The sequence below is a fragment of the Pochonia chlamydosporia genome (genome assembly GCF_001653235.2).
Source record: "Pochonia chlamydosporia 170 chromosome Unknown PCv3seq00009, whole genome shotgun sequence".
In the NCBI taxonomy this organism is placed as follows: Eukaryota; Fungi; Ascomycota; class Sordariomycetes; order Hypocreales; family Clavicipitaceae; genus Pochonia; species Pochonia chlamydosporia.
The window spans coordinates 771,035-793,431 of record NW_019154044.1 but is presented as its reverse complement, the minus strand read 5'-3'; the positions used below and the strand labels follow the sequence as shown (position 1 = coordinate 793,431).

Genomic DNA, 22,397 nt, shown 5'->3' with positions numbered 1-22,397 from the left:
TTTGGCATACATCAATAGCTCCTCCACACGGGAGACTCAAGTCCAAACACATGACAATATTAAGAGTAGCTCACACCACATGCCTTTTTATGTAGCTATGGGACGTTTTGGGTTGCGGGATGTGACCGCGTACGACATTGCCGTTTCTCGTCTTCCTATCACATTCCAAAACATGAAGAGTCGTTGAAGCCGTGGCGCACCTCTTGATCTTCCAAAACAACACATCATTGGAGGTGCCACGGCCTGTGCGATGATCTGACATTGTCAGACTTCAGATGCAGATCGTGAGCCTTTCTCTCCGGGTGAAATCGGATTCTACTTTCCCAATATGAGAGCCGTTCTTTCATATCGAGATATCAAGGACCAATGTATTCTGTTGTCGTTACTGGTGCAAAACACGATAGGTTCACGGCGCTTAGCCATCTTCCAGCTGAGGTTACAAATTTAGAGCGTGAAATCACTTGGCTCACATGTCGGATCTCAAATTACGTACACCAAAGAGGAGGGGGAGAGCACGGCCTGGCATTTGATGAGCAAATTCCGATTTTGGACAATTGTGATGACTCGTGGCTTGTTACACCGGTGGTTATATCACGGCCAACGTTTGTATAGTTTGGTTTTTGCTGGCACGGGTCATGCATACGGCGGCATATGTCTTGTTGAGCTAGCTGGCAACAAAACCTCATAATGACAAACATCGGAGATGACAAGTATTACTTGCAGGAGATACATTTACGGAACTGCCATTGCGTCAACCATTCGTGTCTCGGGTACTACATCGAATGATTCTTTCAGTCCATGCCCGGAGATACTAGCCAGTAAAATTAGCCATGTAGGGTTGTAGCCAAGATTTCGCCGACGACAATCTTGGCATTTCTTTGACCGAAAAGCTCGGTGTATGCTTTCAGTTGTGAGACTTACGCGTTGTCCTGTTGTTCTCTGTCTTACATGAAGGTATTTATATTTCGAGGCAGAGCTTATTTTCAACAAACTGGTCTGTCTTATTCCCCAAGCAATTAGACCCAACCCTGAGTCACTTCTTGAATATTGTTCTTGACCTTGATTCTGTCAATCATTTGTTCATTATGACGGCGTCAAATACATTTAAGTCACCCATCACTGGCATAACTTCACTCAAGTTTGGAAACGTGGGGGAAGACAACCATGTACACGTCGCTATAGTCGGCGCCGGTCCCAGGGGGACAAGTGCTTTGGAACGCCTATGCTCTTCAGCAGTAGAGATCTTTGGATCTGCCGCAGAGCTCACAGTTCACATTGTTGACCCATCTCCGCCAGGTGCGGGCATGGTCTGGCGCATAGACCAGTCATCAGAGCTTCTTATGAACACCGTTACTTCACAGGTAACCTTGTTCACAGATAATAGTGTTGTGTGTGCTGGACCCATTCGACCTGGACCTAGCCTATATGACTGGGCGCGAGAAGCCATTCCTGAACTTGGCCCGGATGATTATGCCACTCGCTCGCAGTATGGCGGTTACCTCGAATGGGTCTTCGCGGAAGTGGTCAGAAGAGCGCCCCTCAACATCAGAATCCAAGTTCATGTTGCTCTTGCAGTTCGCGTGAATGAAGCTGTGGATGGAAGCCAAATTCTTACTCTGTCTACTGGGGAAAACCTGCCCGATCTGGCTGCAGTTGTCCTGGCTCAGGGGCATCTTCCCCTTCGCCCAGACCCCGAGTTGCAGAAGCTAAGCAATTATGCAAGTGAGAATGCTTTGCGCTACTTTCCTCCCTCTAACCCGGCCGATATTGATCTTTCGGTCATTGCGCCGGGTGAATCTGTCTTGCTCCGGGGACTTGGCCTCAACTTCTTTGATCACATGGCTTTGCTGACAACTGGGCGTGGCGGGAGGTTTTCCGTCTCATCAAACGGTCAGCTAGCATATCATCCTTCCGGAAATGAACCTCACATGTTCGCCGGTTCTCGTCGTGGAATTCCATATCATGCGCGCGGTGATAATGCCAAAGGCGCATTTGGTCGACATATGCCACTTGTTCTTACGGACGATGTTATTGCTGGCTTTCATAAGCGTACCAAAGAGGGCCACGCTCCAGACTTTTTGAAGGAAATATGGCCCTTGGCCGCTAAAGAGGTAGAGATTGTCTATTACGAAGCCTTGTTACGGGCACGGCAAAACGGCGTGTCCCTAGCCACATCTCCTTTCAATTTTCGCAAACGGTTCCTCGCAGTACCTCATAATAGCCGCCAAGAAGCTCAACTTCTTGAGGAGTTTGGGGTATCCAAGGGTGAAAGATGGTCCTGGGAACGCATCCAGAAACCCCAAGGTAGCCGCACCTTCTCCACGGCGGAGGCATGGAAGTCGTGGATGATTGGATATTTGCAAACTGATGCTAAAGAAGCAGCCTTGGGAAATCTCGATGGTCCTTTGAAGGCAGCTCTCGATGTCATGCGAGATATTCGCAACGAACTGCGTCTTATTGTCGATCATGACGGTGTAAAAGGGACGTCGTACAGAGACCACTTGGATCGCTGGTACACGCCACTCAATGCATTTCTATCAATTGGCCCGCCGCGTCAGCGAATTGAGCAAATGGTAGCTCTCATGGAAGCCGGAGTGCTGGAGGTTCTTGGTCCGCAGCTACAAGTGCATGCAAAGGATGGAGTTTGGCAGGCGTCGTCGCCAAGCATTTGCAACTGGACTGTGCAAGCTACAACTCTTATTGAAGCTCGTCTGCCTGAACCAAACCTTCGACACACTGCTGATGATCTTTTATCCCGCATGTTCAAGTCTGGTCAATGCCGTCCACATATTCTTGACGGCTACGAGACTGGCGGCATGGACATCACCAACAGCCCGTATCACATCATTGATGCTCAGGGAAGAGCTCACCCCAGACGATTCGCTGTTGGTGTTCCTACAGAAGGAGTACATTGGGTCACAGCCGCTGGAGCTCGACCTGGTGTGAACTCTGTCACTCTTGCGGATACGGATGCAGTTGCACGAGCTGCTCTTCAGGCCGCGAGGTCTGAGATGCGCCAGGCTTACGAGCCAGCTTTGCAGACAACGTCGCTGCCCATGGTGGTGGCAACTTGATCAGCAGCAGGCCAGTAGAGATGAAGTACTGGCTGGGGACTTGTATCGCTTAATGGTTAGCAGCATGGGCAGAGCTATATTGGAAATGGGGATAAATTGATATTATGGCTGATAATTATGGGTTTCAACGACGAAGTCAGTTTCGTGGCAAAATATTCTGTCATTGATAGCAATGTGGTCAAAAATTTGGGCGTTAGTTTCTTCTTTTAAAAAATAACAAAAATCCCATCGTTGTTTCAAGTCAGCAGAGCGTGGCGTATGTACAGCACTTGCTGCAGTTTAAGTCACAAATGGATCGTCTTGAAATATTTATCGAGGTGTACCAGATCACCTATTGTTTTCCATCTTCATGTCGATCACAACAAATGTAGCTTATCACAGAGCATCACTTAGAGTTGCCAAAAAGCAGTTCGCTCTACATGGGCAACATACTATTCGCCATCCTCACAAAGCATTCTCTGGACGTTTGTATTCTCCCTTCTCGACCATGCCATCGATGGTTTTCTGCGCAACTTGCATAGCTTGGATGCCAGATGGAGTACCACAATAGATGATAGCATGCAAAACGGCCTCTCTGATTTCCAACTCAGTCACACCATTGTTGATCGCGCCGCGAGTGTGCAAGGCAAGTTCATGCCAGGCACCCTGACCGATGAGCAATCCTAGTGCTATCAAGATGTACGAGAACCTGTCAGCGGATGTAGATCCGGATGTACAGTCAAGGATCCGCCAGAAGGTTGGACTTACTGAACAGGCTACGTTGCTTACGGTCAAGCCCGGGCCGCTGCCAAATATTGCCCCAGGCTGATTCCGTGATGAGCTCTTGGCTCGGCCGAGTAAATGGCGTTAACTGCTCCAATGCCTTCTCCACATACTCGGTACCGAGGACTTCCTTTCGAACCTTTAGTCCCTCTTCAAAAAGTCGGCGGTGAAGTTCTGAAATCATCTCATCAGAAGACATTTCGATTACTTTGACTTGATTAACAAAATAGAAGACCAGTTCGGTTTCGTCGGAGCCGTTTACTCAGCGTGGACGTTGATTCAAATCTTTGGCTTGGACGCGCTGTGTTAACATCATCTACAGCCTGTGGATCAGAATATCGTATTAAGAAACACCTTCAAGTGTCTGTCGTATATTTAAGAAAACATCCGATGATTGTTCTCTCGATGAAGAGCCCATCTGACCTCTCTGACCCTCCAGTATGCTATAGACATGTACACAGACGCCGGGATTAGTATGAGAGCCGAGCTTGGTCATTTCGTATACCTGCATCATCGGACACACGAGAATGTAGGTTATTGGTGACTGTTCAATGGCCTTGGCTCAAAGTACCTACCCATTCCCCTTGCTGCCCATGAGTTCGAGGTGGATCATCACGATGGGGTGCCGCGTGAACCGTTTTATCCGTTCTGTCCGATGAGATGGACCTCGGGAGATCCACATCCATGCAGGAAAGACTTGCAATATGCAGTAATTACTCGATCCAACGCTGACGAGGCAATAATAGCAAATGACATTGCCGATGTAATCCATCTTGGGTTGAGAGAGGTCATGGATTTGACGAACAACGCACCAACTCCCGATGTTTGGGCAAGTGGAGAAGCGCATAAAGTTGTTGGTACTTGTGCTACCTATATACGTTGGCAAAGTGCCAGAAGAGGTGATTCAAGTGAATGGGTACACAAAAGAGTCCTCAAAGAGCCTTGCCTAGTGACAGCGACAGCGTGGAAAAGATCATCCATGGTGTCAGCGGTCTTAGTCTCACAGCACGATTCAATTCAGACTATTTATCCAATCTGAGGACTCTCTATAAGTTAAGTGACGGGTGAGATGAGACAGAAACGTCGGTGTCAATTTAAGGACTTCATGCTAGAAATAGAGTTGACCGATCAAGTCACAACAGTCACCTTATGATGTCCCAGATTAATGACTATAGATCTGCTAATACGAATACCACGTCAAGATGTATAAAATACATGGGATCTCATCTCAAATAGTGTTGGACTGTCACTATGCGCGGTATCGTATAAGTGTATCACAAGTCATGAGTGGATGTGCATGAAATGTCTGGTGTTGTAAGACAACCACCTGCAAGTGTCAAGAAAACATGGTTGATCATTTGGAGAAATTCTTGGTATTATTCTGTGTTACATGCATTTACAAAATATAACGTCGCATCTTTGTGGAGGCCGGTTTCAACTCTGACCCCGGATGTCGCATAGAACCACGTAACTTGTCCAATGACTATCGCAAGACCAAAGACAAGTAGATGAGTATCTCATAGTTGCTGGTGCATGCCTGTGTCTCACTGTGTCCATTTGCGCTGGAGATTTCGTTTAATCTGCCATATGCCTCATGCCTTCGAACAAATGCATGGCCTCTTACTCACGGCATCCGCTGGAGTTTCACATTATGCTTAGCTTAACATCACCACTTAGAGTTGGTAAATACTACAAAAATTTCACTTCTGCCGCTATAGTTGAGCTATTACTGATGTCAGGATTGCCCTGGCATTATCCCGAACCTCCCGAACGATTGTAGCAGCATCGTCCACATTCCGAACTAATCCAACCGCAGCACCGGCATAAGTTGCGAGTCTGCCTTCTGGACCCCATCCTATATCCCCAGCCTTGGCAGACTCATCATGCAACTCTTTCAGTTTGTCAAAATGCACTCCTGCTTCGTGATCAATCCAGCTCTGGTTGATTACCGTGCGAGGAGAGAAGGCCTCCGGCCACCCGAAGGTACCGCGGAGGTGGTTGTACAATTGTGTACGCACAGTATTCTTGGCCCCGTCTGACGCTCGAACAACCTCATCCTGATATCCTTTGCTGATACGAGCTTCCTTGGATGCCAGGAAACGTGTGCCCATGGCAATGCCTGCAGCACCCAACGTAAGCGCGGCAGCAGCTCCGCGACCATCAATGATGCCTCCTGCGGCAATCACTGGTATCTTGGAGTCTCCCAACGCATCTGATACCTCTGGTACCAAGGCTATTGTCCCTTGTCCATCCTTGTCTCTACCATGACCTCCAGCTTCGGCACCTTGCAGCACCAGGACATCCGGGGGCGTAGTGCTGCGAGCTGCGTCGACCGCCTCGCTCAAGGTGCCCACTTGAAGCCAGATTTTGGTCTCTGTTGAAGCCTCTCTGATGGCCGTGATCCATTCGTTCAACTCTGCCTGTCCATTGCGAGGCGCAAACAACCACACAGCGCAAGGATGGTGCTTGGTGACAGCGGACACGGCGACCTTGAGATCCCCATTCCAAACCTGGAACCCGACTCCGATGGGGAGAAGCGACTGGCCTGCGTTTCCATGGATTGAGGAGGTTTTAAGGAGCTCAGTAGCCTTGTCGAGATCTACCAATACATCTTCTGACTTTATGGTTGGTCCCAGGAAGCCGAGGCCGCCTGCAGATGAGACTGCCACTGCAAGGCTTGGGCCCGTCATCACCCGCATCGGTGCGCTTATAACTAGAGGTGATTTTGTCCATGGCAAGCTCTTTTGGAGGAGTTGTTTGCACTCATTTCGAAGCAGGGCTGCCATGATTGAACTGGTCGTGTAGGTGCCGAGTTGCTGTTTGTTTCAATTGAAACGATCCAGAATCTCAATGCAAGCTATTTCAACAGTCTCACCCTTTTTGTACGTAGAAGTAAGACATGCGAAGAATATCTTGAATTTACCGTATGATTGTCCCGGATGGAAAACCGCAAAACTCGATGACAGCAACCTCGCTGAGACTTGAACTGTCGTGGAACAGGACTTAAGTATGAATGACATCAGGCGACTGGCTTGTAAATCATGCAGACAAGTCTCCACCTCCGCAAACAAGCCAGCAGAAGGCTAACATCTCATCAAAAAGTGCTGTGGCGTTCTCACGGCCCAATATTCCACAGCATACTGCGCTGTTCCCGATTCGCTCAGCGGGTATGACGGGACCGGTCGGGAGAGACGCATTCACAGTCATTACAATGTGACATGTGTATTTTATTGCCTAACAATGTGTCATCCATCATTAATTGCCTTCTTTGGTGTGTCAAATTGACAAGTTGGCCAATTGCGGAGACTGTGTGGAATAGCACAGGCTCTTCAAAGGCTTCGAAACAAGACTCAGATAATGCCGTAATAAGTGATCAATGATGCTCAAATGGATGTAACAGTCGATGTTGTAGAAATATTGAAAAGGACAACGGATTCATCTTTAGTTTGCGCCTGAAAGTCTGCCGCGCTCTTCACAATTTCCCGTCGTTCAACATGGCTTTGCCGCTTTCGGTAAAGCAGATTGAAATCGTAAAGTCAACTGCACCTATACTCAAAGGGCACGGAAGGGTAATTACAGACGTCTTCTACACAAACTTGCTGGCCGCCCATCCCGAACTAAAGAATTACTTCTCTCTACGCAATCAACAGACTGGGGCACAACAACAAGCTTTAGCTAATGCTGTGTTCGCATACGCGGCTCATATCGACGATCTGGGGAAACTAAATCAGGCTGTTGAGAGAATAGCGCAAAAACATGCCTCGCTTTTCATCAAGCCTGAGCACTATCCTATTGTAGGAAAGTTCCTCGTGCAGGCGTTTATTGAAGTCCTCGGTGGCGCCGTAACGGATGAGATCAAAGATGCTTGGATTGCAGCCTACCAGCAGCTAGCCAATATCTTTATCCAGCGCGAAGAGCAGCTTTACAATGAATACGGTGAACAGTGGCAGTCGTGGCGTAAGTTTGGAATCGCGGGCAAAACGCACGACTCTGAGGACGTCTTCAACCTGCATCTGAAGCCAGCTGACGGGCTGCCCTTGACCAAGTTCCTTCCAGGACAATACATTTCGCTTCAAATCCCGGTTCCTAGCGTCGATAGCCTTTTGCAGAGTAGGCAATTTAGCATCAGCTCTGCGCCTGTTGACTCTCATAACCAGCTTCGGATCACTGTCAAACGGGGGAGCACAATTGCGAATGCCAGCACAGAGGATATTTCCATAGGCAAAGTACCTGGGCTTATATCCAACATTCTTTACGACAAGTATCAAGTCGACGACACGGTAGAACTCAGCCCGCCTCGTGGCTTATTCTTCTTCGACAATGATGCTGCGAGCGCTGAGACACCCGTCGTGCTACTCAGTCTCGGTGTTGGTGCCACGCCAGTAGTAGCGATTTTAGACTCAATATTGAAGTCAGATAATCCGTCGCGGGCCGTATCATACATCCATGGCGCGCGACACGCTGGAGCCGTATGTTTCGGGAAACACATTCGCTCAATTGCGAAGGACCACCCCACTGTGACCTCGATTTTGTTCATCAAGAACGTGAAGGAGGGTGATGAGTACAGCTTTGCAGGGCGGATGAATTTGGAAACTCTTGATCGAAGTACCCACTTGCGTCTGGACAAAGAGAACACGAAATACTTCATCTGTGGCCCGCCGGAGTGGATGGTCCAAACAAGGGACTGGCTGGCTGCGCAAGGTGTGAAGCTTGAGAGGGTTTCTTTGGAGCTTTTCGGAACTGGTGGTATATGAGATGTCAGCCTTTGTGCGTAAATCGGGTGTTTATTTAGTTTTGGTCCATCAGATTGAACAAGTTGCCGTATTCGTCGAATTCCTCATCTCGATGCCTTTCCTGTTTGCATCCCCTTGTAGATTCCAACAAGCCAGTTCGCCTTTGCCAGGACCCAGGCCACTTAGACTAAGTTTATAAGTCATTTGGATTGCGCCGTGAAATGTTATCGAGCCCTGCTTCATTTCATGTCAATCTAGTACTGGAGATGCAACCCCTATCAGCAGCCCTCCTGCGTTCAACTGCGTATTTTTTTTTTTCTACGTACCTGTCTCTACTCACAGCATTCCCTGATTCTTCTACTGTCTTCGTTAATGCCATGACTGGTATGCCCTTCGTTGCGATTACCTTGCCACGACGAGTGTAGTCTCCTGTCCGTAGCCACAACCACAGTGATAGTGCTTTGTTAGAACTAGGAGATCCGTACTCATTCATTCAACTGTGAGGTCCTTCGACCATTTTGGATGCGTCTCTCCCGTCTTTTGCCAATGTGTTTCATCACTGGTTACCAAAGACTCGCTGTGGCCTTTCGTGCTCTCATCCAAACATCTCATCCGCTGCTTCAGGACTCTCCGGTCCTTCGTGCCGTTAGGGAGTGAGAAATCTCCTCAAAATGCTCCTACCAAGATGGACATTTAGACCAGTAGAAATGATGGTCTCAATCTCAGCAAAAGTTGTAAACATTAATGCACCAATGTTCAATGAAACAACTTGGCCCACCAATGAAATGACAGACCAATTTCCGCCAATACAGTTAGGGGATGAGGCATACGTGTGGGAGGCAATTGTACTATATTGTCTAGCACTACTCGGGTAGAGAGGCTCGCCTCACTCATACCACCATCGCCGTCCGTCGTGCAACAGGTTCAGAGTGCAGGTAAACTGCCGGGATATATTTAAGTCGATGCACTATAACCACCATCAACGGCTCAACTAGTTAACCAAAATGAAACAGCAACACTATCAGCTCGGGTTCCGTCAAATCAACAGTGCGGATATGGAATCTACTCCGCCCCAACCAATATGAAGGAGTGCAGCATAGCGGCTTTACAATACCTCAATTTCGTGTTTCTGAGTCTTCCACCTCCATTATAAGTTGTCTGCTAAACTGAATAGTCGCATATTGTTATATTCAGTGGCATGGCAGATCAATCGAGTACAAAAATTGCACCTTTCCAGTTTGCAGGAGGGCAAATCTCGAACCCCGAGCTAGCTTTGCTGTCACAGTTGAGTTAGCTCATTTCCCTTACATGGCATCTCTTGAGCACTGACATGCGTTTTACCTCCGCCTTGATTTTAATATCATTAGCCGTGACATCATTACCCACGGCTAATGAAGATTGTACCCTTTGAAAGGGTGGTGACGATTTGACGACCGCTTGCCTTCGATCAGGCTAAGATGTGAAACCACTAATAGATATGAATGTCAACAGCTGGCTTGAAGCTAGCCAACGCGACGCGACGCTAGAGCCTAGAAGCCATTTAAATGCCTTGCAAATCTTAGAGAATTTTAGTTCCCCCACGTAAACTCGTTGCCGAAGAGGATAGAGTCGAGTAACGTTGAACCAGGGTCTTCGGACCGAGCTCGCCCTCGTCAGGTTCAAATCTATTTCCACCAGTCCCCAGCTAGCCCTTCGAAACTCAGTACCAGTCAGACCTTCCTGATTGAGCACTCCACGATGCCGCTAGGTTCCCGATTGCCGCGTCTCCATATATGCGTTCTACAGAGTTGCATCAAGTTGAACGATGGTAATGGTATTGACCTTCTAGTATCTTTCCTTTGGGGGTTGTTCCTATTTAAGTTGAGCTTGTTTCTCGTGAATGGAATTGCCTCGAAATTTCGTTTAGAACAAATTGTTTCTCGAGCACACTAAGATTTATTTCAAAATGCGATTTTGCACCATCTACACAGCATTGGTATTCAGCGGAGTAGCTTCCGCGTACCAACTACCAGCCAATCTCAAGGCTATTTACAATGCCCATAAGGTCTGATTGGTCTCAGAAGCTGTAGTTTCGAGGCGACTAACATTATGTCTTTGACAGGCTGGTACTTGTAAGAAGGCACTATCTGGAAAGTCCTCCAGCGGCGCAGTCTTTTGTGGAGATATTCCCAACGCATTGTTTCTCAAGGGAAGCTCTGGGAACTATGATAACATGGACATTGACTGTGACGGCGCCGATGACAAAGCTGGTGCCTGTTCTAATGATCCCAGCGGATATGGCGAGACATCATTCAAAGACACTGTCCAGTCATATGGTATTAGCGATCTGAATGCCAATATTCACCCTTATGTTGTCTTCAACGAGGCGCCGTATTTTAATCCCCAGAAATATGGAATGAAGCCGCTATCTGTCATGGCAGTTGTTTGTAATAACCAAGTGGTGAGTATCAGCCCAAAGCTAAGCTCACAGGCCAGCGCTGCAAAAGCTGCGCCAACATGTTAGTGATTTGGAATAATAATATCCGCATTCAATTTTAGTGGTACGGCATCTGGGGAGACACGAATCAAGAGCCAACCACGGGAGAAGCCTCTATTGCTCTGGCGAAATTGTGCTTCCCAAATGAACACCTTACTGGCGACAACGGCCACGGTGCTAAGGATGTCATGTATATTGGTTTTGCTGGCGACAAGGCTGTTCCAGGCAAGAATGGTGCCAACTGGAAAACAAAGAATACGCAGGATTTCGAGGCAAGCATCAAGGCGTTGGGAGACAAGCTAGTTGCAGGCTTGTCAGCCTAGACTGATTCATGATTTTGGAGAGACGACAGGTTGTGGCTGCTGTTCCAGGTTGAGAAGCTCGAGAAGGCTAGTAGTATTGCTATTCAATTTAAAATTGTAAAAATTGTGATGTAGTTACTTTAATAAGCAAGTACTCTTACGAATATTATCTGCCGACGCAACTTGGCTCGCTGGGCATCTTTGTGATTGTAGCTTTCGGGGCTCTACTTGAAGAAAAGAATGCCAGGTGCTTTTAGTGACAACTCGAACAGGCCTCCTAAATAGCTAGGGCTGAGGAAAGTATAACGCCTAATTAAGATGGGCAATGCATTCGATTTCCACGTCGGTCCCGAGAGGTAGCTCATGCACAGCAACACATGTTCGCGCCTAACAAAGGGTATTAGTTACCACTTACAGAAGTGACAATGACGGAAGCCGATAGAAGAAAAGACTGTAGGCAGCATAACACTCACAGGCTTTGATGGCCAAGTGAAAAATTCGTCATAGGCCTCGTTCATAAGTCCAAAGTCTTTCATAGTGGTGATGTAAATGTTCATTTTCACAACATTCTCAAGCTTACTCCCTCCCGCCTCGAGCACAGCTGATAGATTTTTAAGGGCTTGCCGCTATTGGTGTATTAGCCTCCGAGTTGGCACATAGGTTGAGGATGTCAACTCTTCCATGCCGCAGTTGGGACAATCGAAATCACCATTTTGATGCCACTGAGTAACTCACAGCTCTATCTTTCACTGTACCCTGAACTAGAACAAAATTTGTGTTTGGCAATGCACCAATATTGCCAGAACAGTATATCATGCCATTGTGCACGACAGCTTGGGAAAACTGCGGAAGCGGAGGAGGAGCCTCATCGGTTCGGACCACCTGGAAACGTAAATCTGACATGGTAAAAGCTCAAACTACCTATTTATGCTTTTAAGAGGCAATAATGAGGCGTATGTTGTATATCGTGGTTTGTCACAACTCAATTATTCTCAAAGCAGATTGTACAGTTGTGCGTTATTTGGTTCAACCGTGAGGGGCTACATCGATGCTTAGCAAGCGATAATTGCGTACTAAGCAGCGTACTAACTAGCAGCCACTCCCTAAGATGAAGCCCCAGAGGCTTACCTTCATAACTACAGTGACCCACAACAGTTTTGCCAGGTTACATATGTACTGAGTTGGGTCTTCGTGAGTGTCCTCAACGGCCACGCCTGGGTGACATGACAGGAGCTGGTGATGGCACATTGAGGTAACGTCACCACTCGTTTAATGGACTCAATGTTCATAGTGGAACACGTAAGGTAATGAAGAATCAGAAAACCCATTACAAAGATATTTCCACACTTTGTTGTTGTCTCATTTGGAGCACCTTGATAAGTTGTTCATGCTTTACCAAGAGACGTGGAGAAAACGGGGTCAACCCGACGTACAACATGTTGTGCCAGTGCTAGAATGCTCTAGTTATCTGTCTTTTATGTCCCAAATAGGATTCGGTGGGAAATTGTTGCCTTTTGTTTTTTTACAGAAAGTCGCCCAGCATGAAAGTAAAGTGGCAATCGGGCTGTGGATGCCCTGAATTGTGCATCAATGACCAAGAGGCAAAGTGAGTTCCGAAAAATGCTAACAAAGGTAATGACAATGCATGCTCTTCGTCTAAGACTCGATTTTCCTGTCTAGGAAGAATTTGTGCATGAGAGACAAGTCTTCCTCCCTGCAACTGACTTGGTCGGTGCCGGCTGTGAAAGCGGCTCGCCGTACAGGGCGGCCATGGCTCCCATCATTCGACTGCTGAGAAGAAATGAGCATTAACTCAAGATAGATACTTGTGTTCAAGAATAATCATCCTCCCCAGCTGTGCTTTGCCTGTTTTCATAAACAACAATTGACTATTCAATAGATGAATTGATGACTCTGTATCAAAAAGCCGACAACACTCTACGACATCGCACTCGTCCAGGTGCCGAGAATCACATTGTGATCCGAAGGCCTTGGCATCTCAAAACGTTTTGCGTTTCAATGCGGCGCGCTCCAATCGGTGCGTAGAGCTCATCATGCTCAGCAGAAGCCTCGAAAACACCTTCGACGTAGCCGCCATCAGTTCAAGTGGTACCAGACAGCAGCCTGGTGTTATACAGACATCGGGTGAGGTCTCATCTTCACTGATGAACAAGAGGCGGAGGCCGTTTGCACATTTACCTTTCCCATATCCATGTCTTGACAATTTCTGCAACGTGGATCATGATGAGATTCATGGACTAATCGGAAGTACGTGTTACGCAGAGGAGTGGCTCGATCGCATCCAATGCGGTTTATGGTCACCCGTCCTATTGTAACATATTTCGAGCCGACAGTGACCCCGTCCAGACCGTCGAATTCCATGAGAAACTTTTAAAGACACGACTGCCGCATGGTCCGGATAGGACGGCAATGAGGCTCGAATGCGAATAATACGCGTCCAGCACATTGAGAAACTACGCCATAATCTGACATCCTGTTAACGTGAGTCTGCGTCAGCAGCACCATAAAAGGAAAGGTTGGGTTTCCTGTCGACATGACTGTGTGACGGCTCATCTTTATTGATCACGCTCCTGGCCGCGAAGGAATCATTCCTTGACCTGTTCCACCATTTTTTGGATGCCCTTGATCCATATTAATCGCTTGAATGCTATCATGGCCGGCGCGACCGTGGCCGTCATAGGAGCTGGTGAGAAATGATCGCATGAAACTCATCAGAGGCATTCGTACCTAATCGTATCGTCGACAGGACCGTCTGGGCTGTCCATGCTCAAAGCACTGCGAGATGACGGGTTCAAGGTCACCGTGTATGAGCGTCGTGATAGAGTCGGAGGGCTATGGGCGTACTCCGACAATCTCAACTACACAACAGCACTTCCTTGTCAGTTAAAACGAAGAGTCACCCATAGCTGCATGAAGCCTCACAGATCTAACTGGGATGCTCAGGCACCTCAGCGAACATAAGCAAGTTCACCTGCGGATACTCCGATTATCCTATGCCTGACCGTGAGTGATGCCTGCCAACAATCGGCAGCTCGAAGCCCAAGCATTAATAATGCCACAAGGTTTCCCGACATTCATGAAGCCTGAGCAATTTCAGGACTTTATGCAAGAATACTCGTCTCATTTCGACCTCCTGAAAGACATTGTCTTTAATGCAAATGTGAAAAGGGTATGCAGAAATCCAGACGACACGAGGTGGAGGATCGAAATCGAAGTTGCTGGCACGATCGAAGTCTTGGAGTTTGACAAAGTTGCATTTTGCCACGGCTACCAGACAGCAGCAAATATTCCCAAATTTGAAGGGCAAGACAAGTTCAAAGGCACAATTCTGCACAGCCAGCAGTATCGCAGGTGAGCGTTACGTGCCACTGAAACTTACGTCCCAGATGCTAACCCTACTTCAAGCCCAGAAGCATTCAAAGGGAAGAGGGTTGTAGTGCTGGGTCTGACTAGTACGTCCGGAGACATTGTCCCAGATCTATTGCCTCACGCATCCAAAATCTGGGTTGCTCATCGCCGAGGGGCCTTGCCCGTTCGTCGGTACCGCAATGGCGTACCGGCAGACCTCGTCATCACTTGGCGTCGCCGACAAGTTACCCAAGCTTTGCAAAAGCATGTACCAGGACTCGCCCGTTGGCTAGGCGACTTTGCAATTAAATGGTTTACCCGGCGCATTTTCGGCGAGCTCGATCCATCATTGGGCTTGGAGCCTTTTCCGTCTCTGAGTCTTGTTCTCCCAGGAACGTGGGAGACTGTTTACGATCTTCTGAAAGACGGGAAAGTCGAGTCGCTTCCTGGTATCAAACAATTCTTGGGCCCAAACTCGATCGAGTTCGCCAACGAGCAAGTCATTGATAATATTGATGCCGTGATACTATGTACGGGATATATGGCGGACTGGAAATCGGCTCCGTTCGTTGAGACGAGCAAACCAACAGCGCACAACTACAAGGGGCCCGAGATTCGAAGGTTATACATGAATCTCTTCCCGCCCGCCTATGCCGACTCATGTGTCATGCTCTGCTACTCTGCATATGGCAAGAACAATGGGTTCTCGTTTGCTGACGTTACCTCAATGGCCATTAGCAACGCCTGGCGTGGTGTAGAGAAACTACCGTCAAGACGAGATATGGAGAGTTGGATCGACAGGCATCAAGAATGGATCGCGGGAAGGTGGGCATTAGATCCCACAACCAGCGTAGGGGCCGTCAAGCAATGGGAGTTTCAGGGTTGGCTGCACAAGGCTGCTGGAACTGGCATGGAGAATCTGGGTTGGGGTTGGAAAGGATGGCAGTTCTGGTTCAAAGACCGAAAGATGTATAATCTGATGAACCACGGCGTCGAGACGGCTCACGCATTTCGGTACTTTGAAACTGGTAAGCGGAAGACGTGGGACGGTGCGAGAGAAGAGATCATTCACCAAAATGAACTGGTCAAGATATTCCCGATCAAGGACAAAAGTAGCGATCCAGATAAGAACTAATTGAGCGGCGTTATCCATTACGTCATCGTATCTTAAAAACCATCATAATGTATTCATTATATGTGTCTAACTTGAAGTTGCGAGAACCAGGCACCCTCTAGCAGTACAAGATTTTAAACAGCACTGTATCGTGGTGCTTAGCAACGGATAGACAAGACGTCAAAAGGAAACTTGGACCAGCCGTCAGTATCAACAGTGTTGGAGATACCCGTGCAGCCACTCTTGCTAAAGATGTCGCAAGATCCCCATGATGTAACCTTTCCAGAGACAAATGGACGGCCGTCTTGATTCACATGTCAGCCTTGAATCGGCACCGAACGGTACATTACACTCAACTTACCTTTAGATTCAAGGTTGTCGCAGGTCCAGGCAGAGGTGATGGGAATACACTCCGTGAATCCAGTGCCTTTGCAGACAGACACATCCTTGGCGGCAGCGGTGGCGACGAGGCCGGCAGAAAGAATGATGGCAGAGTACTTCATCTTGACAAAGGATTGCGGCTTTTGATAAATGTGTAAATCGTGTTGTGTGCTTGTTCAGGTTGTTGAAAGTTTGCTGGAATGGTCAATATGAAATGGAGAGGTAGTACGTCTTTATATAACCATCTCCTCCATCGATCGTCGTCTTGTAACAGCTTTCCTGCAACTACCAAAATTAGCTGTTGGACGAGAATAAGCATCGGATAGTTTCACTGCAGTATGACTGCTCAGGATCAGACCGTATACTGCGGGCACGATCCGAGTTTCCTTTCAACGTGTCGCCTGAGGGCAGGTCATCCTCCAATGTGGTGTCAAAGTTTCATGAAGATCATGAATCGGCCTTGTCGTCACTGTTCCACCTGCTCACCGATCGGGACCTTGCAGGCAAGGAAATAGCAACAGCCAAGTAAGTGGTCTCTCGCGCTAAAACATGGGCCTTTAATTGGAGTCGACGCTTTCATGCATGTAGCCCTATCGCCAGCATGGCATCCGCAAGTTTCTTCTCGGTTTATACTGTATCTAAGTGGGTTCCCAGCAGATCTTGCCAGTTCAAGAATCGGCAGCCCACTGCCAAGGGTTTCATCTCAGTGCTATCTTTCCGTCTTATTGTCTATTTCGGGATCGTAAATAATCGCTTGACCGATTGGATGGCGCGTTGTCCCAAATAAAGGATATCAGCTCCTTCAAACTCTAGTGAAGAGACATTTCCTAGGGACTGAGGTTATGAGTCGAACAGTGATCAAGTAAGATTTGTTCGTCAATCATAATAAGTCGCATGGCTTGCCAAATAGGTCCAATCTCACAAAACAAGATGCTTTGGCTGGGAGGCTCAACCTCCATTGGCGGTGGGGTGCGTCAATGGCCCTCAACCGTCATCGCTCCTCGCAAGATCGGCACTTGGCAATATCCATAGCGGCAGTCTTGCTCGATAATCTCGAGTGCCCTTGGACTAAAGTCGGTATCCTTGGATGAAGTGCCCGATCGGCGGTCAGACCCTGCCTGGCAAGGCGTAATCTTATCACCAAAATAGGACAAAAAGGCACATCCCGAGACACGAGACTCCCCACAGCGAATGGCTCTACTTATCTTGCGAAGCCTGATGGTCCTATCCAATTCTTCGGCTGGTTCAGCCCAGACACTAATAGCTATAAGGTGGCAATCGACAGCTTCAGTCAGCAATACCCGAGAAATACGGATGTACAGCCGACACGGGTGGACCAAAATAGAGTCTGTCTCAGCCCCTTCTCTATTTTCCTGACCTGCTGATCTTGGATGTAATGTAACACAATGCCGCTGTGTTATTCTTATTGGGAGGCACCACGCTCCTGCTTCTGGTTTGAGCTCGACTTCTTACGCTTAGCATGTAGTGAATGTGCTTTCCCAATATTTTGGAGGAAAATTAGGAACAATCCGACGGATGAAGATACACATATACAGCCTGAGTTTTCTTCAACTTAAGGTATTCGTGCATTTATTGCTTTTATTACACAAGTCCAGTCACCAACTCGCTCATGCTAGGCATAGCGAAATTCTTTACTTCGTATACTCAGCCACATCGCGAGTGTCAAGAGCAAGTCTGTTAACAGTCCCAACCTTCGCACATCTCACATCAACATACCACAACTACATCAATTCAAGACGAAAGAACGAACTAACTGGCCTGCAGGCTATCAAGGTATATAGTAAAACGAGCATTTTATCAATCGCTACAATGAAGACCAAGAACACCACTGAGTATTCGCCTACCCTAGAATGAAAGGGACCACCAGCTTTTTGCCCGAGTAATGCTATTTTCAGCTTAGACGCGCTGCCCCTATGACAATAAGGTATGAAAAGTAGTTTGAATACATTGAGGTCATTTCAGATTAAGTGTCGGTGAGCATCCTACAGTATCCTTCAAGTCTAGACTTGCGTCACCTACTGTCCCCATATCGCCTTTGCCGATGCTTGGATTGGAAACCGTGCAAACCTTGGTCTATTTGCCTTCAGTCAAAACTATTGAGTCAAACCGTAGTTTACCTTATTACAAATTATCCGAAGTAATCAACAGCTAATGCCCAAGTGTATCGAGCCCGAAGCATCGCCTTCGGGCATGTGGAACGGGGTCATCTCGGCAGTACGTGAGGCTATACTGAAAATTTCCGATATTGAACCAGATATATTTTCCATTAGTGTCACTCCGGCTAAATGAACTGAGGGATGTTTAGAAAGGTTGGCGCAAAGAGTCCCTTCAAAAGCGTTGTTCGGCCGTGCTATCTCATCTACCATTTATATCCCCACAAGCTCTCCGCATGTGCAGCATGCTCTTACACGCTACAAAAAAGAAAAGTATAGTAAATGCCAAGAACCTGGTGTGCATTTAATGTCATTTCCCCAGTTCATAGAGATGTCACGGCTACGAACACCACAACTTATCTGAGTTGATGATACTTGTAGAGTCGTAGTTACAAGCCAAACCAGATAACTTCGACAGCCAATCACCATTCTGGCGGTTATATCTGGGGAAACAACGTGAAGAAATGCATATAACCTAAGTTTCGCATAACCTTACTTTCGAGACGCCCTTTCTGCAATGGTATTTTATTTCTTGTTTCAATGCAAGCCATACGCACTTGATGCATGGTCTGGTTAAATTGGAGGGCAGGCACGAACCAAGAAAGCCCAGTTTCCAGTTTGCAGTGGTATATTACTGCATTGGGCCTCCGAATCCTTGTGGCGCTCTACTCTGCTTGTGAATGGCACAACTTGGCCAAGGCTCCCAAATCTCACTGGCTCGGCAGTGGAATTCTAGCGAGCAATTGAAGCGACAGCGTCACGTTGTGCAGGCTCTCGGCCCGTTCCCCAGATCTAAAAGCCTCATCTTTTGGCCCCATGCATGAAAACAATGCCAACTCAGTAGCCACCAAAGGTAGCGGCACCAGGGTGAACCTGGGAAACCCTGTCTGTTGTTCGCTTTTGGAGATAACTTGGGGTAATACTGCGGGGAAATGGACTGGTGACGAGGGATCATTTCGTGAGTTATACTTTGTTGATGAAGTTGTCGTGTTCTGACGGCAAACTCGAGGTTTGGTCGTACAACTTATGGCGAAAGAAGAAACATGCTATATGATCGGTATATAGGCATCCGGACGATCCGGATCTACGGGCCAAATACAGCGGCTTAAGATTTGGAAAATAAGGACTTGTGACTCTCTATCGTGTCCGGCTTAACTCGGCTCGGAGTTTGAAGGTGTTGTGAGACACAATGAAATGGTGACGGTTATTACTAGGAACTTGCTAGACTCGCCTCCTACTTGCGCAATAATTTTTCCGCCAAACTGCAACCCCTTCTCATTTAGTATCCATGCGGGCATCATCCAGATCCCAGCTGCAGACGGAATGTCGTTCCTGGTTAGCGTGGGCCGGCTCCTCGCTGTCGATGCTACCTTACTACATGCTGGTGGTGATGTACGGGTGGCCCGATTGCCTGCTTGCATCGGTCCGATGGCTGACGAAAGGACCCTCAACTTCCGCTAAAATCATCCGGTTCAAAGAATTGGTAACTAGTTTCTGGAGATACTGCGCGAGAACATGGTTATGAGAGTACACCATGATGCGCAGCAGGGGAAAAGAGAAACATCACATCCCACGTGGGGATTTGCACCTCTCTTTCCTTTCTTATTTAAAGGGACTGACGATCCGGAGACAAAGTATAAGTTGGAGAGGCAGGATTCTTGTCGATCAGTAGATCATCTCTGAGATCCAACTGAGAACAACACCACGTCAGCCTGTCGGATACCCAGTGACAGGGACATCCTATCGGAAACCATGTTCTCAATCTCCAGTGCCCTCCACCATCTTGGCGTGGGATGGCTCGCTGCAGCGGCTTTGTCGTCTTTGACGCAAGCTTCTCCAATGCCCGAGATCTCTCCTCTGGAAGTTCGCGCTGCATCTGGGGATCGCCTCGTCTTTTGCCACTTCATGGTTAGTTTCGTGAACCTTGCATCAGCTCGTATGCGGAATTGCTGTATAGTGAGAGGCTAATTCGAGACGGTGTAGATTGGTATCGTTGGTGACCGAACCAGCGCCTCTGACTACGATGACGATATGCGACGGGCCAAGGATGCCGGCATTGACGCCTTTGCGCTGAACATTGGTGTTGATGGGTACACTGACCAGCAGCTTGGATACGCATATGAATCTGCTGCCAATAACGGCATGAAGGTGTTCATCTCCTTTGACTTTAACTGGTGGAGTCCTGGTGATGCTGGCGGCGTCGGCCGAAAGATTGCCCAATATGCCAGCAGACCTGCCCAGCTTTTCGTCGATGGACGTGTCTTTGCCTCTTCTTTTGCCGGTGACGGGCTCGATGTCGACGGTATGAGATCTGCTGCTGGTTCGAATGTGTACTTTGTTCCCAACTTCCACCCCGGGCAGTCTTCGCCAGACAAGATTGACGGTGCTCTTAACTGGATGGTGAGTTTGGCAATTTACTCTATCAACTACATCATAAATGATTTGTTAATGTTGCTAACAATCTCAATCTCTAGGGATGGGACAACAACGGCAACAACAAGGCTCCATCCAATGGCCACACCGTCACCGTTGCAGACGGAGACAACTCGTACCAAAGCTGGCTCGGTAACAAGAAATACATGGCACCCGTGTCTCCTTGGTTCTTTACGCATTTCGGTCCCGAAGTCTCCTACAGCAAGAACTGGGTCTTCCCCGGTGGATCGCTGATCTTTGACCGCTGGAACCAAGTTCTCCAGAAAGGATTCCCCATGCTTGAGATTGTCACTTGGAATGACTACGGCGAGTCTCACTATGTCGGTCCTCTCAATTCCCCTCACTATGATGACGGCAACTCAAAGTGGGTTAATGACATGTAAGCTTCCCTCTAACCTTCCTCTGGAACCGAATAAGGCCATCTTGTATATTAATCGAGTTACCTCCCAGGCCTCACGATGGCTGGTTGGATCTTTCCAAGCCTTTCATTGCCGCCTACAAGGCCGGTGCCACGTCCATCAACAACTACATCAGGGAGGACAAGATCATCTACTGGTACCGCCGGACTCTTCGCACTCTCGACTGTGACTCAACCGACACCACCGCCGGACGACCCGCAAACAATGGCAGCGGAAACTACTTCATGGGCAGACCCGATGGTTGGCAGACCATGGACGACGTGGTCTACGTCGTATCCTTCCTGACCCAGCCAGGAACCATTACTGTCCAGTCCGGTGGTCAGTCTAAAACCGAGAATGCCCCTGCCGGTGCTCACATCTTCACTGTCCCGGCTGGCGTCGGTCAGCAGAAGTTTTCTCTTACCCGCGGCGGAAGCAATGTCTTGTCTGGTACCTCATTGATGGACATTTCCAACGTTTGTCCATGCGGCATTTACAACTTTAATGCCTATGTCGGTACTCTCCCGGCAGGATTCAACGATCCTCTCCTACCACATGGCCTGGCATCGTTGACAATCGGTCTTCACGTCACTACTTGCGAAGCGAAACCTTCTCTGGGAACAAATCCTCCTGTAACTAATCCTCCCGGAGGCGGTACAACCACCACGACAACCACTTCGCCTGGCGGACAGCCTCCCACCAGTACCACCACCTCTACCAAGCCTCCTGTCACAAGTCCCCCCACTGGTGGCCGTAAGTTTCTTCCAATTCTGCCTCTTTAAAGTAAAACACTTGACTAACCAACTTGCTCAGAGGTTTGCACCGGCGGAACCAACGCGGACGGAGAAAGCGGCAACTACTCTGGCCTCTGCAGCTTCGCATGCCACTACGGATATTGCCCGCCAGGACCTTGCAAGTGCACCTCGTACGGCAGCCAGATTGCACCTCCTCCCGAGACTGGCACCAACGGATGTCCTCTTCCTGGCGAGGGTGACGGATACAAGGGCCTGTGCAGCTACACTTGCAATCATGGCTATTGCCCTGACACTGCTTGCCGCCGCTGCTAAGCAACCTACATACATGTACATCTGAACAGAGTATATACTTAGTTAGTAAAGCGTGAAAATAACAAAACGTGTATTCCTGACCGCAATTTTTAGCTTCATTTGCTTCGTTAACTG

The 22,397-nt window shown here is 48.1% G+C and overlaps 9 protein-coding genes across 9 annotated transcripts; 5 read left to right on the top strand and 4 right to left on the bottom strand.

Annotated features, from left to right (window-relative positions):
* Positions 1 to 1,085: 1,085 nt before the first annotated feature.
* On the top strand, positions 1,086 to 3,074 carry VFPPC_14825 (FAD-dependent oxidoreductase protein; the record flags this gene model as incomplete). The annotated part of the gene is made up of 1 exon (XM_018292593.1): positions 1,086 to 3,074. One exon carries the CDS (start codon positions 1,086 to 1,088, stop codon positions 3,072 to 3,074), a length of 1,989 nt encoding a protein of 662 aa, XP_018138277.1.
* A 444-nt stretch (positions 3,075 to 3,518) lies between these two features.
* VFPPC_10773 (4-carboxymuconolactone decarboxylase) lies at positions 3,519 to 4,035 on the bottom strand (the record flags this gene model as incomplete). The annotated part of the gene is made up of 2 exons (XM_022428730.1): positions 3,519 to 3,742; positions 3,822 to 4,035. The coding sequence occupies 2 exons, from the start codon at positions 4,033 to 4,035 to the stop codon at positions 3,519 to 3,521; spliced, it is 438 nt and encodes a 145-aa protein (XP_022284078.1).
* Positions 4,036 to 5,548: 1,513 nt separating this feature from the next.
* VFPPC_10772 (2-nitropropane dioxygenase precursor) lies at positions 5,549 to 6,622 on the bottom strand (the record flags this gene model as incomplete). Its single annotated transcript, XM_018289084.1, has 1 exon — positions 5,549 to 6,622. One exon carries the CDS (start codon positions 6,620 to 6,622, stop codon positions 5,549 to 5,551), a length of 1,074 nt encoding a protein of 357 aa, XP_018138275.1.
* A 708-nt stretch (positions 6,623 to 7,330) lies between these two features.
* VFPPC_10771 (flavohemoglobin) lies at positions 7,331 to 8,590 on the top strand (the record flags this gene model as incomplete). Its single annotated transcript, XM_018289083.1, has 1 exon — positions 7,331 to 8,590. The coding sequence occupies one exon, from the start codon at positions 7,331 to 7,333 to the stop codon at positions 8,588 to 8,590; it is 1,260 nt and encodes a 419-aa protein (XP_018138274.1).
* Positions 8,591 to 10,514: 1,924 nt separating this feature from the next.
* On the top strand, positions 10,515 to 11,368 carry VFPPC_14824 (glycoside hydrolase family 75; the record flags this gene model as incomplete). Its single annotated transcript, XM_018292592.1, has 3 exons — positions 10,515 to 10,613; positions 10,671 to 11,009; positions 11,108 to 11,368. The coding sequence occupies 3 exons, from the start codon at positions 10,515 to 10,517 to the stop codon at positions 11,366 to 11,368; spliced, it is 699 nt and encodes a 232-aa protein (XP_018138273.1).
* A 203-nt stretch (positions 11,369 to 11,571) lies between these two features.
* VFPPC_10770 (endoribonuclease l-PSP domain-containing protein) lies at positions 11,572 to 12,250 on the bottom strand (the record flags this gene model as incomplete). The annotated part of the gene is made up of 3 exons (XM_018289082.1): positions 11,572 to 11,734; positions 11,825 to 11,973; positions 12,086 to 12,250. 3 exons carry the CDS (start codon positions 12,248 to 12,250, stop codon positions 11,572 to 11,574), a joined length of 477 nt encoding a protein of 158 aa, XP_018138272.1.
* Positions 12,251 to 14,020: 1,770 nt separating this feature from the next.
* VFPPC_10769 (dimethylaniline monooxygenase) lies at positions 14,021 to 15,851 on the top strand (the record flags this gene model as incomplete). Its single annotated transcript, XM_018289081.1, has 5 exons — positions 14,021 to 14,054; positions 14,115 to 14,246; positions 14,312 to 14,371; positions 14,431 to 14,719; positions 14,774 to 15,851. 5 exons carry the CDS (start codon positions 14,021 to 14,023, stop codon positions 15,849 to 15,851), a joined length of 1,593 nt encoding a protein of 530 aa, XP_018138271.1.
* A 137-nt stretch (positions 15,852 to 15,988) lies between these two features.
* On the bottom strand, positions 15,989 to 16,333 carry VFPPC_14823 (hypothetical protein; the record flags this gene model as incomplete). Its single annotated transcript, XM_018292591.1, has 2 exons — positions 15,989 to 16,134; positions 16,192 to 16,333. The coding sequence occupies 2 exons, from the start codon at positions 16,331 to 16,333 to the stop codon at positions 15,989 to 15,991; spliced, it is 288 nt and encodes a 95-aa protein (XP_018138270.1).
* Positions 16,334 to 20,137: 3,804 nt separating this feature from the next.
* On the top strand, positions 20,138 to 22,283 carry VFPPC_10768 (alpha-1,3-glucanase/mutanase; the record flags this gene model as incomplete). The annotated part of the gene is made up of 5 exons (XM_018289080.1): positions 20,138 to 20,293; positions 20,369 to 20,785; positions 20,860 to 21,197; positions 21,269 to 21,969; positions 22,030 to 22,283. 5 exons carry the CDS (start codon positions 20,138 to 20,140, stop codon positions 22,281 to 22,283), a joined length of 1,866 nt encoding a protein of 621 aa, XP_018138269.1.
* Positions 22,284 to 22,397: the final 114 nt, after the last annotated feature.